The 13,827-nt window shown below is 49.7% G+C and overlaps 6 protein-coding genes across 6 annotated transcripts; 3 read left to right on the top strand and 3 right to left on the bottom strand.

The window, feature by feature from the left end:
* Positions 1 to 83: 83 nt before the first annotated feature.
* J7337_007052 (uncharacterized protein) lies at positions 84 to 1,763 on the bottom strand (the record flags this gene model as incomplete). The annotated part of the gene is made up of 3 exons (XM_044824708.1): positions 84 to 215; positions 280 to 1,647; positions 1,704 to 1,763. 3 exons carry the CDS (start codon positions 1,761 to 1,763, stop codon positions 84 to 86), a joined length of 1,560 nt encoding a protein of 519 aa, XP_044680365.1.
* Positions 1,764 to 2,912: 1,149 nt separating this feature from the next.
* J7337_007051 (uncharacterized protein) lies at positions 2,913 to 3,656 on the bottom strand (the record flags this gene model as incomplete). Its single annotated transcript, XM_044824707.1, has 1 exon — positions 2,913 to 3,656. The coding sequence occupies one exon, from the start codon at positions 3,654 to 3,656 to the stop codon at positions 2,913 to 2,915; it is 744 nt and encodes a 247-aa protein (XP_044680364.1).
* Positions 3,657 to 5,370: 1,714 nt separating this feature from the next.
* Positions 5,371 to 8,739, top strand: J7337_007050 (uncharacterized protein; the record flags this gene model as incomplete). The annotated part of the gene is made up of 2 exons (XM_044824706.1): positions 5,371 to 5,616; positions 5,668 to 8,739. 2 exons carry the CDS (start codon positions 5,371 to 5,373, stop codon positions 8,737 to 8,739), a joined length of 3,318 nt encoding a protein of 1,105 aa, XP_044680363.1.
* Positions 8,740 to 9,175: 436 nt separating this feature from the next.
* On the top strand, positions 9,176 to 10,823 carry J7337_007049 (uncharacterized protein; the record flags this gene model as incomplete). Its single annotated transcript, XM_044824705.1, has 4 exons — positions 9,176 to 9,420; positions 9,470 to 9,664; positions 9,713 to 10,159; positions 10,211 to 10,823. The coding sequence occupies 4 exons, from the start codon at positions 9,176 to 9,178 to the stop codon at positions 10,821 to 10,823; spliced, it is 1,500 nt and encodes a 499-aa protein (XP_044680362.1).
* A 92-nt stretch (positions 10,824 to 10,915) lies between these two features.
* TRM10 (tRNA (guanine(9)-N(1))-methyltransferase) lies at positions 10,916 to 12,148 on the bottom strand (the record flags this gene model as incomplete). The annotated part of the gene is made up of 1 exon (XM_044824704.1): positions 10,916 to 12,148. The coding sequence occupies one exon, from the start codon at positions 12,146 to 12,148 to the stop codon at positions 10,916 to 10,918; it is 1,233 nt and encodes a 410-aa protein (XP_044680361.1).
* A 549-nt stretch (positions 12,149 to 12,697) lies between these two features.
* J7337_007047 (uncharacterized protein) lies at positions 12,698 to 13,492 on the top strand (the record flags this gene model as incomplete). Its single annotated transcript, XM_044824703.1, has 4 exons — positions 12,698 to 12,908; positions 12,971 to 13,090; positions 13,147 to 13,335; positions 13,389 to 13,492. The coding sequence occupies 4 exons, from the start codon at positions 12,698 to 12,700 to the stop codon at positions 13,490 to 13,492; spliced, it is 624 nt and encodes a 207-aa protein (XP_044680360.1).
* Between the last annotated feature and the right edge of the window lie 335 nt (positions 13,493 to 13,827).

The raw sequence follows: 13,827 nt of genomic DNA, 5'->3' as shown, positions 1-13,827 counted from the left end.
TTCTTCAAAATAGGTACTTTTCATATGACCGTGCGCTATGGTATTCAATCGTAATATCATTCCTTCTCTTTTATTTGCGTCATCTATAGCATGGGCTTGAGGTCCTCGGCGACGTGGAAGGGAGCCTCTGTCTTGCTCTTGACCTCGTCGACTGTGACACCGTCTGCGATCTCGATAAGGGTAAGGCCGTTGGCGAAGTCGACATCGAACACGCCCTGGGATGAGAGTCAGTTCATCGTTCATCAACTGATGACATGAGGAAGATCTGGGGAAACTTACCAGCTCAGTAATAATTCTCGACACACAAGCACGTCCTGTCAGAGGGAATGCACACTGCTTCACAATCTTGGGGTTGCCCTTCTTATCCGTGTGCTCCATTGTCACAACAACCTTGGTCTCACTAGGGTTGCTGACAAGATCCATGGCACCACCGAAGCCCTTGACCTTTCCGGGAAGCATCCAATTAGCAAGATCACCAGTGGCGCTGACCTGCATAGCTCCAAGGATAGTGAGGTTGATACGACCGCTTCGAATCATACCGAAGCTCTCCTCGCTACCGAAGACAGCAGCACCGGGCTTGAGAGTAACGGTCTCCTTGCCAGCGTTGATCAGGTCAGCATCCTCTTGTCCCTTTTGAGGATAGGGACCTAGGCCAAGGATACCGTTCTCAGACTGGAGCTGAACCTCGACCTCAGGACCGACAAAGCCAGGGGCAAGCATAGGCATACCAATGCCCAGGTTAGCGTACATGCCGTTCTTGAACTCCTTAGCAGCACGACGAACGATGCGCTCACGCTTGGCAGCTGTGTCACCAGAGCCGAGGGCCTTGGTAGCCTCAGGGTCGTTAGGGTCCTTAGCCCAGGTGTACTTCTCGATCGACTTCTCTTCAGTGCTCTGAATGACGCGCTTGACGTAGATACCGGGCAGGTGGACAGCCTCAGGAGGAATCTCACCAGGCTCGACGATGTGCTCAGCTTCGACGATGGTCATCTTGGCGTTGCGGCCCATGGCGCCGTTGAAGTTGTGGGCAGCGAGACGGAATTGGCAGTTACCGAGCTTGTCAGCCTTGTAGGCCTTGACGAAGGCATAGTCACCGTCAATGCTCTCCTCCAGAAGGTAAGACTTTCCCTTGAAGACCTTGACGTCTTTGGGGTAAGAGTAGACATCAGGGGAACCATCAGCCTTGTTGCGCAGAGGAAGATCACCAGTCTGGACGACTGTGCCAAAGGCAGCAGGGGTGTAAAAGGCGGGCACACCCTTACCACCAGCGGCGCATCGCTCAGCAAGAGTTCCCTGAGGGGTCAGCTCAAGCTCGACCTCGCCAGTGAGGTACATCTTTTCAAAGGTCTTGTTCTCGCCAATGTAACTAGCAATCATCTTGCGGATTTGCTTAGTCTTGAGAAGTCTGCCGAGACCAAAGTTGTCGGTACCAGCATTGTTGGAGACGGCTGTGAGACCCTTGATTTCAGGCTTCTCAAGAACCTCGTTGATAAGAGAGTCAGGAACACCGCAGAGACCGAAACCACCGCAGAGGAGGGTTGTGTTGGGCTTCATGTCCTTGAGAGCTTCCTTGGCAGAGGGGAAGACCTTGTTGATCTCGGCGCGGCGAGCGGTTGCCGAGAAGGATCGTGCGAGGACGGCATTAGGCTTGAGATTTGTTAGCATACAGCCGAGATGCGCATTGAGCTGCCCGAGACACCTACGTTGGTGGGATTGCGAGCAAAAGCTCGGAGCGTCCGTAACCGGAAAGCTGAAGAAGACATGATGTGTGTGTTTGGAGAGGACGGATGAGAAGGTCGGGAATAGCTTCAGTGCCGACAACCCTGCTGTCGGTTAGGAAAGTAGCTGGAGTATATGCTTATATGCACGATCAATTGAGAGCTTCATGCGCCAGGGCTCTTTCTTCCAGAGACAGATCAGAGAACAAGAAGTCTAGGAAGAGATGTTATGAGAGAGAGAACTTGAGCCGGCAATGACGATAGAAGTCGACGGGCCGTTGGCGGGGGATATCCGTTTATTAAGGCCGGGTCTGGCCGTAAATCGACCTCCGTCTAAGCTCAAATACAATTCCGCGACCAAAGTTCGGAAGCGATAATCGGCATTCGGTATGATACCAAAACAGCACTTACAGGAATATTTAGGCGGGTCACCCTCATAAGCTCTCCTCCAACGGCTGCCGGGTGGTCCCCGTACAAGAGAACCTTCACCTTTGACCGGAAGCGAAGTGGAGGATCTCCCCGGTCTCTGCATGTGGAGACCGAGGATAGAGGGGTCATGAGTGGCAGGACAGTGAGAACAGCGGGGGCTCAAGTCCGGGGCAGGCCTAGACAGAGCAGTCTGGCGCTGTAGTTTAGTGGGCGGGTAATGGGTTTTCCGAACCTCCCGGCTATTCGTTTCGGGAGTTGACTTGTCATGACGGAACAGGGCTTCTCATGACAGCCAAACAGGTCGGGTTTTCACCTCGACGAGCTAGCTTTGTTAGGAAAACTTGCTGATGCTTGGAGAGGGACATCTCGGGGTTCAGTCACCGTTTTATTCATTGGTGATTATGTGTATTAGTAGTAATTGTTGTGACTACAGAGCGTATCCTAGATTTCCGACCCGGTTGCTTTCCGATCCGAGGTCGGCTATGGACTCTAATTCACTTCCAAATTAGGTACTAAATAAGCTGAGCTAGAAGCATGGGGTTATCAACACTCCCTCCCTTCTCCTCTGCAACACAACGCCAAGTGTCCATGATATTCTGGACGCAAAACTCCAAACTCCAAATGCCATCATTAGCTCTCTAGGCAGATCCGTGGCAGTTCCCTAAAACATTGGACGCTCGCATGAGCGGAAGAATGAAAAATGAACCATCGGGTATTCCTTTATCCTCCACAATAACCATTTCCCATTCAACTCGAAAATCCACGTTACATAGCAGTAGTGGCATTCTCCGGGTGAAGAGATACCAGTCCGATCAAGTTTCCCTCAGGGTCAACAAACTCTCCAATATCCATGATGCATTGTCGAACGCCGTATCGCAGCTGCTTGATCTCGCCGTAGTTATTCTCGATCAACGTCTCGGCAATACTAAGATCAGCCACTCGGATGTGGCATGCTGGTGTTACACCGCGAGCCATGGCTATCTGTCGCTTGTATTCGAGCTGAGCACGGCTGTCTCCCGTGTCTCTCACTTGCATCAAGGCTCCTGTGATGCGAGATCCTCCGCTCTGGCTTGAGTTGAAGAAGTTCATGGGCTGTACGTCAAAGTGTGAAGATCCCCATTGCCTCATATATGGATCATCAGACTGTTGGGCGTTCACATCCCCAAAGAACTTCCAGCCGAAGCAACGCGAGTAAAAGTTTACCGCTCTGTCCAAGTCGAAGCAGTACAGGAGGAGAAAGTCCGGAGTCCCTCCCATGCAAGACATATCTGGTCTCTCGCTTCCACATGTTTCGGTTTGAGGCAGCGAAGAAGGCAGCAAGTCGTTGTCGTTTGCAATTCTTGGAGAAGCATTGGCACCGAGGGATATGTTCTTGGCGGCATTTATGGGCAGCGAGAACGTTGAAGCAAAAGCTGGCGGTGTGAGCATCTCGGCTGTGGGTGTGTTGAGGGCATCATAGCCTAGTGAGGGCACGGGCGATGGTGTTCTCCGATCTGTGTCAAGGTCCATGGCTGATGAGGAAAGCGTGAGAGATGGTCTTGTTTTTGCGTATGACTCCATTTTGACAAGTGGATGTACTTTCTTGAATTACACCGGCTCGCTGAATCTTGTTGGACAGAAGCGTCAAGTTAATCAGGCAAGGCAAGGTTCAGTATTATGATGAGAAGCGTGACGCGCCGCGAGGCAACAGTCTAACAAAAGGAGAAATACCCGTCGTGTCTTAGAGACCAGGCCAGCGGACAAGAAACCACAGCTATCTAAGTTGTTCAACAATCAGATATATGGTTTGCAGAGCAAGTCATACATAAACTGATGGACAGGGTTACCTTGTTCTTATAGCCACCTGTTGATGAACAAGAGGCAATTTCCGAGAACTCCAACGCAAACTCTCCTTACATGCTGCGTGCCTTGAACTGCATAAAACACCACAAAAGCAATGATTCGAGACTGGAAGCACGGAACTTGGCGTGGGTGCCATCTGGGGCTTGCCAGGCCAACTCAGGCTAAGTGGTATGGAGGTTAAGGCAAGGAGGAGGCAAGACACTCAAACACAACAAAACAAACACACGACAGTGTTACGTCAAAGACCAATCGTTTAGGTCCAAAAGGCTAAAGACGTCAAGGGCGGAAGAAACCTGCAGCGACTAGGTCGCTTTGGCAAGTAGGGGTTCTCATTCTGGAAGGCTAATGCATAGGCAAGCAGAGCTACTGTACTGTTGGCGCTGCATTGTTGGTCTCTCGATTGGGCTCGTGTCAATCACCATCAACATAAACAAGCGTGTTGTCTCGAGCTGAGCTGAAGTTGTGGTTGATTTTCAGGGCCTTGACTTCTTTTGGTCAGTGTAGCGTTTATACTGGAATGGTAAACAACCCGAAATCCCACGCCTTCGCGGGTCATGTCATCAAACAGTTGTCTCAGAAGAGTGCGTTTCCTAATTTGCACACATATTTGAAAGCGGTTATCCAACGTGAATCCTCACATGTCTCATTTTCGAACTGATGGCTTGGCGATCACCGATCGTGAACGTGAAAGATGAGGGGCCACCAAAGAGAAGGGCGAGAGAGTTTGGCTGGCCTGAGGGGGCAAGAAAACACCGAGCCTTGATATAAGGTGTCAAAATAAACTAAGCATAGAGTCCCCTAGGCTTAGACTAAATTTACCTAAAGATTTGTATTACTTAGGATTAAGGTCCTGAGTTTTCTTTCCTCTAGGCTGGTATCACGTATCAGAGTGGACTGGCCTGAGCGTTCTGCAAGGCGTGGTCTATTTGGCGGGTATAATTAAGCAAGGAGTTGTTTTAAGTGCGATCGCCTGAACGGTTGGAAATGTGCTTTACAGTAGTAGCTGCATAATTCATGTGCAGGGAAGATATGGCGTGAGTTTCTCAAAAGGAGAATACGCGACGATCTAACCGAAGGAAAGGAGAGGAACGTTTGTGAGAAGGGAACAGTCGATGATTGTATTGCCGCAAACCAATGAATGATGCTCGGATCCGAAAGTCCCAGGATCCGATTGAGAATGCCTGGTTGGAGGTGCCCGGGAGTACGTACGAGTACGTACCGTTCCCGATAAGCTCCTTATCGCCCCGCAGATCCTGGCTTCCATCAGAAAAAAAATTACAGCATGAGCGCGGACCAAAGTCAATAGTGGCAGCTTCAACACCAAAGAACCTCCAATTTGTCGATAATCGCCTCCCACAATCTGGCGCATAATTGAACCACCATGGAGTCCAGTTCAAAGCGCCGGAAGCTAGACCACTCTTCATCTGGTCTGAGACACGATGCTCTCATTGATTTCGAGGCTCGCAGCTCTGCCAGAGTCTCAACCGCTAGCACTTTTGTTCTCCAAACAGACGAGCTACTCAAAGAGGCAAAACTTGACTACGGAAAGGCATTGAAGGATGCTGATGCAAACCTCCATCGACTGAAGGAAGCCATTGACACTGCGACTCCCCACGGACCCGAACCTGTTCGTATTATGTGCAAAGTCGCCCATCTTCAAGACTAACAGATTTTGTAGATCGCTGAAGTCACGAGTCGCTTTGAGAAGAAGCACCGCATTTTCATTCCTTATCCCGATCCGAAGCCTGCTAAAGATGCTCCTTACAAGCTTTCTTTTGAGAAACCAGCTTCATACAATGTCGTTGGTAGCTATGTCGCCAAGACCATGATCAAATCCCAGGCGCAATTTGGCATCGATATGGTAGTTCAGATGCCCAAGACCATGTTCCAAGAGAAGGACTTTACAAGTATGCGATATTTCTACCGCCGAGCATATTACATCGCATACATTGCCGCCAATGCCAAGAAAGAGTTGGGAGACTCGATGGATATCGGCTTTGAATACCTGAACGAGAACCCGCTTCTGCCTGTACTTGCACTTCGACCCAAGCCCGAGGAGGAGGAGACCGATGTCAATGAGGCCAATGGGAGAGCTTCAAAGAAGAAGGCGAAGGTTGCGGAATCCCCGTATACTATTCGACTCATCCCTTGCGCTCCAGATGGTCTCTTCCCCAAGTCGAAGCTACTTCCTAGCTCTAACAACAACCGAAGTGGAGAGCCCGGTGGCAAGAAGACCCAGACCGGAACTCCTTTCTATAACTCTACTTTGAAAGCTGAGGAAACGTTCATCTCTTACCTGCGTGTTCTTACGCACGCCAAAAACGAGTGCCCCGCCCTGACTGATGCCTGTGTATTGGGAAGAATTTGGCTGCAGCAGAGGGGTTTCGGGAGCTCCATCTCGCAAGGTGGGTTTGGCCATTTCGAGTGGTCTATCATGATTGCTCTCTTGCTTCAAATGGGTGGACGAAATGGACAGGCAGCGCTTTCAAACTCTCTTAGCAGCACTGAACTTTTCAAGGCTGCTGTTCAGTTCCTTTCGACCACTGATTTCAATAAGAAGCCTTTCGTTTTTGGATCCTCGAAGATAAGTGTCGACTCTGTCCGAGAAGCTGGCCCCGTCATGTATGACCCAATTCGAGAACTCAACGTGCTATCAAAGATGAGCCCCTGGTCTGCGAGTCTACTTCAAATGCACGCCAAGTCTACCACCGACCTCCTCGCTGATGAAGCTGCCGACAAGTTCAACCCGACATTCATTGTCAAGTCTGATGCTCCCCTGCAGACATTCGATGCTATCTTCGAAATTAAGAGCAAGGATATTCCTAAGTCTAGTAGCTCTACTGACTGCAGAGGACATGCGTGGGACTTTAGCCTAGAAGCACACAAGGTACTCACAAAGGCCTACGGCACTCGTGCTCATCTGGTGCATTTTCAATTGCCTACCAGAGCTGGTTGGTCATTGGGCTCCGCGCCAACTTCAAGTTCTGGTAAACTCCAATTTGGGGTCATGTTCGAATTCGCCCAGATGTCCAGACAGATGGAGCATGGTCCCGCAGCAGAAGAACAAAAAGAAGCTGCCAAGTTCCGACAATTCTGGGGCGAGAAGGCCGAGCTGCGTCGTTTCAAGGATGGAAGTATTCTAGAATGTGTTGAGTGGTCAAGCAAAGGTCCGTTCCAGATCTGCGAGGAGATCGCGGCGTACACCTTGAAGCGACACTTGAAGGTTGCCAGCGAAAGTATTATTGCTTTTGGGGCTGGCTTTTCCAACATTATCACATTCTCTCATATGGATAAGGAGGCTTTCGATGCTGCTCGAAGGGCGTTCCAGACCCTCGAATACGATATTCGAAATCTTGAAGAATTGCCACTGCAGATTAGACAGCTTTCGCCGGTTTCACCAGCCGCTAGATATGCTTCAGTTGATGCTCCAAGCCCAGGCTTCCACACAGGTACTATTGAGCCTATAGATGTGAACCTCTATTTCGAGGCATCGAATCGATGGCCTGAGAACCTAGTGGCCATTCAAGAGACCAAGATTGAGTTTTTGCTGGATTTTGACAGGCGTCTCACGGCCGCGAAAGACAACATTACAACCTACCTTGGCCGGGATAATAAGGAGATTGGTATCGAGAATTTAGCGTATCTCGATGTTATCTACGAATCTGGAGCGGCATTTAGATTGAGAATCCATGCAGACTTGGAAGATATCCTCCTTGAGCGCCAAATCAAGAACAAAACGCTTGATGCTCACATTCGAGAACAGTCGGAAGCAGTCCTTGCTAGGACCAACTGGTTCTTTGCTACCCTGCCAATTCATACACAGACTATCTCAACCTTTTGCACACGCCTCCATCCTCTATCACAGACTATCCGCTTGGTAAAACACTGGTTCAACTCTCACAAGCTTTCAAGCCACGTCAGCGAGGAGCTTATTGAGCTTTTCGTTCTGCACGTGTTCTTGCAACCATACCCATGGAGGGCCCCCACGAGTGCTTCAACAGGTTTCTTACGCACCCTGACATTCCTGTCGCGATGGGATTGGCGTGACGAGCCTCTGATTGTCGACTCTGCAGAGGAGCTAACTGATGACGATCGCCATGACATTCGCAAAGAGCTTGAGTCTCGGCGCAAAAAGGACCCCAACATGAACCACATAGTCATGTTTGTTGCTACCTCCAATGACACTTCTGGCCTCGCTTATACCCGCAATGGACCTTCTAAGCTCATCGCTTCACGTATGACACGACTGGCCAAGGCTGCATGTAAGCTTGTCAAGGACAGCGGATACCGTATTGATGCTACTGAGCTTTTCGAAACTTCGCTCGAAGACTACGATGTTCTTTTCCATCTTTCTCGAAAAGCTATTCGCTCAATACTTCGAGAGGCTGCTTCTGACCCCTCAGCCCGCCGTCACTCCCAGTTCAAGAACCTCGATGATCGCACAGGTCGCGCACCACTCCCCATCCGTGCTCATCCTGTCGATGTGTTGATGGAGGAGCTGCAGCGTGTATACGACGACTCACTTGTATTCTTCCGGGGAACCAATAACAGCGACGAGGACGATGCTGTGATAGGGGCGATCTGGAACCCAAAGCTTCAGCAGCAGAAGTTCCGAGCTGGTCTACCTTATAATTTCCACAAAGTAACCGACGAGGATGGAGATGTAGTCGTAGTGAACCGTAAGGCAATTTTGTCAGAGATTGCTAGGATTGGTGGCGATATGATTAGAAAGATTGAGGAAGTCGAGTAAAGCGGACACACGGTTGATCATGCGAAGACATCTTGGAGAATACCCATGCATATAGATCAAGATATAGACTCAGGCTTTTATTTTAAGAAACGATTTTAGAAGTTTAATATATATCGGACGTCGAATTTACTTGACATTTATGTGGCCTTATAGTTTTGGAGTAAATGGAATCCGATTTAATGACTTATAAATCGATTGATCTTTTTGGTGGGATGAGGATCAAAAGATACGTACACACCTCATTTAATTGCCAGTACTCCGTAGTGGAAACAACTTTACGCGAACAGCCGCGTCTTAACGCGTTTCACGTTCACCCCTCGACCACTATCTTTAGTCAATCTTCCAGTCCCATCACTGCAACAACCAGCTACGGCAACTTCGAATCCATAGGCGCTCTGAAATTGATCACGACTACAATTGTTGTCGATTAATCAAAATGCCCCATTCTGTCGAAGAAGAAGCCATGTCATCCCCAAGCAACGTTAAGGACGAGCCTACGGAGGAGACAGGAATCTCTGATGAGGCTCCTAATGCGACTGAGGCAGATGTTAAGATGAACGAGACAGAAGACGTCAAAAAGGAAGCCAAGCAACTCGAGGATCTATTCGACGATGTCGACTCGGATGAGGAGTTTCCCAGTTCTGCGGCTGTTCAGCCAAGCTCCCAAGTTGCACCGCTTTTGTACGTAAAGTCTGCGTTTGGGCACAGTGGTCGAACTAATTGGTTATAGCGATGCTATGACATTGACAGCCTCAGATCCTGAGGTCATGCGAAGCTTCTATCAGCGATTATTCCCATGGCGATACCTATTTCAGTGGCTCAATCACAGTCCAACCCCAACAAACGACTTCGGCAACCGAGAGTTCGCTTTCACTCTCCAGAACGACGCCTACCTCCGATACCAATCCTTCCCTACTGCCGATATGTACGCGATCTCGTAGCTCAATGCGTTTTAATACTTATGTTGTTACAGGCTCCGTAAGGACGTTCTCCGATTAATGCCATCTCGTTTCGAAATCGGACCAGTGTACACCACCAATCCCCGTGACCGAAAGCAACTCCGCAACTCATCCGCCTTCAAGCCCCTCGCGAAAGAGCTATGTTTCGATATAGATTTGACAGATTACGATGATATTCGAACATGCTGTGACAAGGCCAACATCTGCAACAAGTGTTGGCAGTTCATGACAATGGCTATTAAAGTGGTAGATGTTGCGCTGAGGGAAGACTTTGGCTTCAAGCACATCATGTGGGTGTACTCGGGACGACGAGGTGCTCACGCCTGGGTTTGCGATAAGAAGGTTCGAAGCATGGACGATCAGAAGAGAAGAGCAATTGCAGGCTATCTTGAGGTGGTCAAGGGAGGTGCACAGAGCGGAAAGAAGGTGAATGTGAGGAGGCCATTACATCCTCATTTGGCGTGAGTTCATGACCTGCACCCTTCTGAGGACGGCACACTAATTCGTTGCAGACGAAGTCTGGAAATCCTGAAAACTCATTTCCAAGAAGACGTTCTTGATGTCCAAGACCCATGGGCTTCTGCTGAGCAATCCGAGAAGCTGTTGCAGCTTCTCCCAAACCAGAATCTCAACGAATCACTCAGAAGGAAATGGGATGCCGCTCCAGGACGTGCATCTGCCTCAAAATGGGCAGACATTGATGCTGTGGCAAAGGCAGGCGCCAGCAAAAACCTCGACGCCAGACAGCTCCTTGAAGCCAAGCAAGACATCGTCTTAGAATACACCTACCCCCGACTGGATATTGAAGTCAGCAAGAAACTTAACCATTTGCTGAAGAGTCCTTTTGTCGTGCATCCTGGTACTGGCCGAGTTTGTGTGCCCATTAACACAAAGAATCTTGAGGACTTTGATCCTCTAAGTGTGCCTACAGTGCAGGAACTTCTGGCCGAGATCGACTCCTGGAAGGGGGAGGAGGAGGAGGATGGCAAAGGCACAGCTGACTGGGAAAAGACAAGCCTGAAGCCATATATCGAGCAGTTCAGACATTTTGTCAATGGATTGATGAAAGATGAGAAGGATGTCAAGGTCAAGCGGGAGCGGGAGGATGAAACCATGGACTTTTAGATGCGATATGAGATGGAACAGACTTATGAACAGTATATTTGGTATTTACTTTTGGAACTGGCTGGCGCAGTAAGGCACTAATACAGATATTTCTACTTTGAGGGAGCTTCGACTTCAGGGGTACTCGTTTGAGGGGTGGTCTCTTCAGCATCAGGGTCCTTGATCTCTTGATCCTCCTCCTCGGGCTCCTCGACCCCTTGCCCCTCAGCTACTTCGGCCTCACCTGATTCACCCCTCTGGTCTCTCAAATGACCGCCCTTGCGCTTAGGGATGACACTCATAAACGCATCGCCCCAGTTCTCATACTCGAGCCACTTGAGCATGATCTCGACGACGTGGTTTGTTGCTAGAACCGTCCGGCTCTGCATCACCATGTACTGGCCGATAGGCAGCCGAGCCGTTCGGATGCCACGTTCCCTTGCTCGTTTGTAGCACAGCCCCTTCTCGCGGTTCTTGTCGACGAGGCCGCCGATGACATAGCTTGTGTTGGGTTCGAGGCGTTCGAGTGTGTACGGTGAGTCTGATGACAGGTAAACGATGTCCTGGTACTCGGGAGCGGGCTCAGGCTCGGGATCAGGCAAGGGGAGAGGGTCTTTTTCGTCTCTCACCCAAGGGATTCTGTTGTCCAAGCTCCTCTGAAGTTGATCGATCACACGATCACTCGGATCCCTCATCCTCTCCCGAGCCTGCTTCGCACACTCGATGAAATCTCCGTCCACAAAGTCAATACCCTTCCAATTCTTGTGTTTGTCATCAAGGATCTGGTGGAACCGCTCAGCCAGTTTCCCATTCCAGTCCGAGACGAAGATGTGTGTACGATATCTCGCATTTTTGTTCTCCGAGTATGACCTGGTAATTTGGCTGCCGAGCGAGATGAGCTCCTTCTCGCGCATGTACTGCTCAAAATCACAATCGAAGATGAGTGTGACAGGCACATTGACTGAAGGAGGTTTCTGCTGCCTATTGGCATTTGGATCGATGCCCTGAGCGATAAGTGCTGCTCTTTCTTCACGCTTGCGGACTTTGCGTGCGACTCGACTATCCTTTCGCTTCTGCTTGCGCTCCTCTTTTCCGGCTTCCCATTGCTGCTGTCTTCTCAAACGCTTGAGAGCGTTCTTGGACATAGGCTCGGCGGCTTCGTCATCCGCAGGCCGTTTTTGAGGAACAGTTGAGCCCTCTGCAAGAGGCACATTTACTGTTGGCTTTGTGTGAGAGTCGGCGGTGACTGTTTGCTCACCATGTCCAGTGTTGGCTGAATTTTCTGGTAGTGAGGGGGTCTCCTGATGAGGTTGACCTTTCTCTCCTTCACTTATCGCTGGCTCCATCCTGGGAGAAACAATCCTTCCGGTCTTATCAATACAGAAAACCAATGTTTGGCGAATTGATGAACTGACTCTGAGTTCAGGTTAACTTTCTCTAAATGTTATACTAAGTCGTATAAGAGGTTTGCCAGTATAACGTCGAAATAGGAAAATGAGTTGTGTAACGATCTTATTATCGAGCAGCCGCAGAAGTTGAAATAGTGGTATAAAAGTAATAAGAGCCAGACTTCTACATGAGTCAATGGCAATCCGTGGAATAGCTCTACTCAGAACTAAAGCTAGAGAGGAAGAATCTCTCTGTTAAGCTCATAACTTAGTAGCCAATTTTTCTCACTGAGTCCAGTGATGGTGGGGGCATGATGGAGGTACGTACCGCGACAGAGGACTTGAATTTCATTGAGCTCTCCTGAGCCAATGAGAGCAGAGCAATTGGATGACCAGCATCACGTGTTCCTTGTGGAGGCATCTCAATCCTACAGTTTCCATAGCTCGGCTTCAACCTCAGGACCAAGAAATAAAAGCTCCCAACTCCTCTCCCTCACAGCAATCGCAATGGAGCACCCGTCGAGCGCGAATTGGAAGGCTCACAAGAAGGCCGACAACCTTTTCAAGCCTTACGATGTCCTCGATGACACCGCAAAGGCTGGTGTGATCGGTGCTCTCAGTGGTCTCTTCCTCTCCTCCGTCAAGAATGCCATGGCCAAGAACAATGTCGGCATCTTGAGCGTCTTCACCCGAGGTGCTCATATCATCGGTATCGGAGGTACGATAGATGCGGAGGACAAGGCCAATTGAAGGTTTAGCGGTACTGATTGTGTCATATAGCCGCCGCCCCCGCCGCATATGTCTTCGTTTCACGAAGCTCAATGAACCTCCGCGAAAAGGACGACCCCTTCTCTGCTGCTCTCGGTGGCTTCGCCCTGGGTTCAGTTCTCGGCCTTCCCAGTATGACCTGATCTTGTACCTCAAATCACAAAACCGCATGATTTAACACGCTACAGCAAGACGAATGCCCGTTGTTATGGGACTCGGTGGTGGTCTCGCAGTCTTCCAGGGCATGTTCCACTACCTCGGCGGCCGATACGATAGCTTCAAGAGAGAGGACGATGAGTTCGAGCGCAAGGAGATCATCCGACGAAGCACCCGACTGCCAATTGAGCAGACTATTTCAGAAGTTGGCGAGGGCCGAGGTAAGTCGCGCACAACGTTTGATGTGGCCGGGCAACTTCTTACACTTTGATAGGCATCCGACCTCCTGGATATGAGGAGCGAAGGGCAGAGCGACTTAGTGCGAAGTATGGTGTTGAGATCAACCCTATTAAGGCGACTGTCGAGGGTAGCCAATAAGCACGATGCGACGAGCGGGCGCACGGGACGGGACGGGAGCGATTGTACATAACTCTTCTGGGCGAGGAAGAGATGCTACACTAGAGAATTGGAGTTTTGTTTTGTTTCCATGTGAAGCTCTGAACTGTGCCAACTCACGCTTGGGCAGTCAGTTCTCTCCTTAAAGGTATGTCATCTGAGCTTTCATTCATCCGTCCCTCCTCATTTTGCAATGATGATACACCGAGTCAGAGGCTGTTTATGATCACAATGATTCCAAACCTCACCCATATCTACATCCTGAGCACAATCCCCTCTTAATTCGCGTAGTTTTGATGGTGTTGTTTTTGACTATT

The sequence above is a fragment of the Fusarium musae genome, chromosome 5, assembly GCF_019915245.1.
Source record: "Fusarium musae strain F31 chromosome 5, whole genome shotgun sequence".
NCBI classification, from domain to species: Eukaryota; Fungi; Ascomycota; class Sordariomycetes; order Hypocreales; family Nectriaceae; genus Fusarium; species Fusarium musae.
Note: the sequence above shows the minus strand (reverse complement) of the source record. Positions and strands in the feature narration are given on the sequence as shown.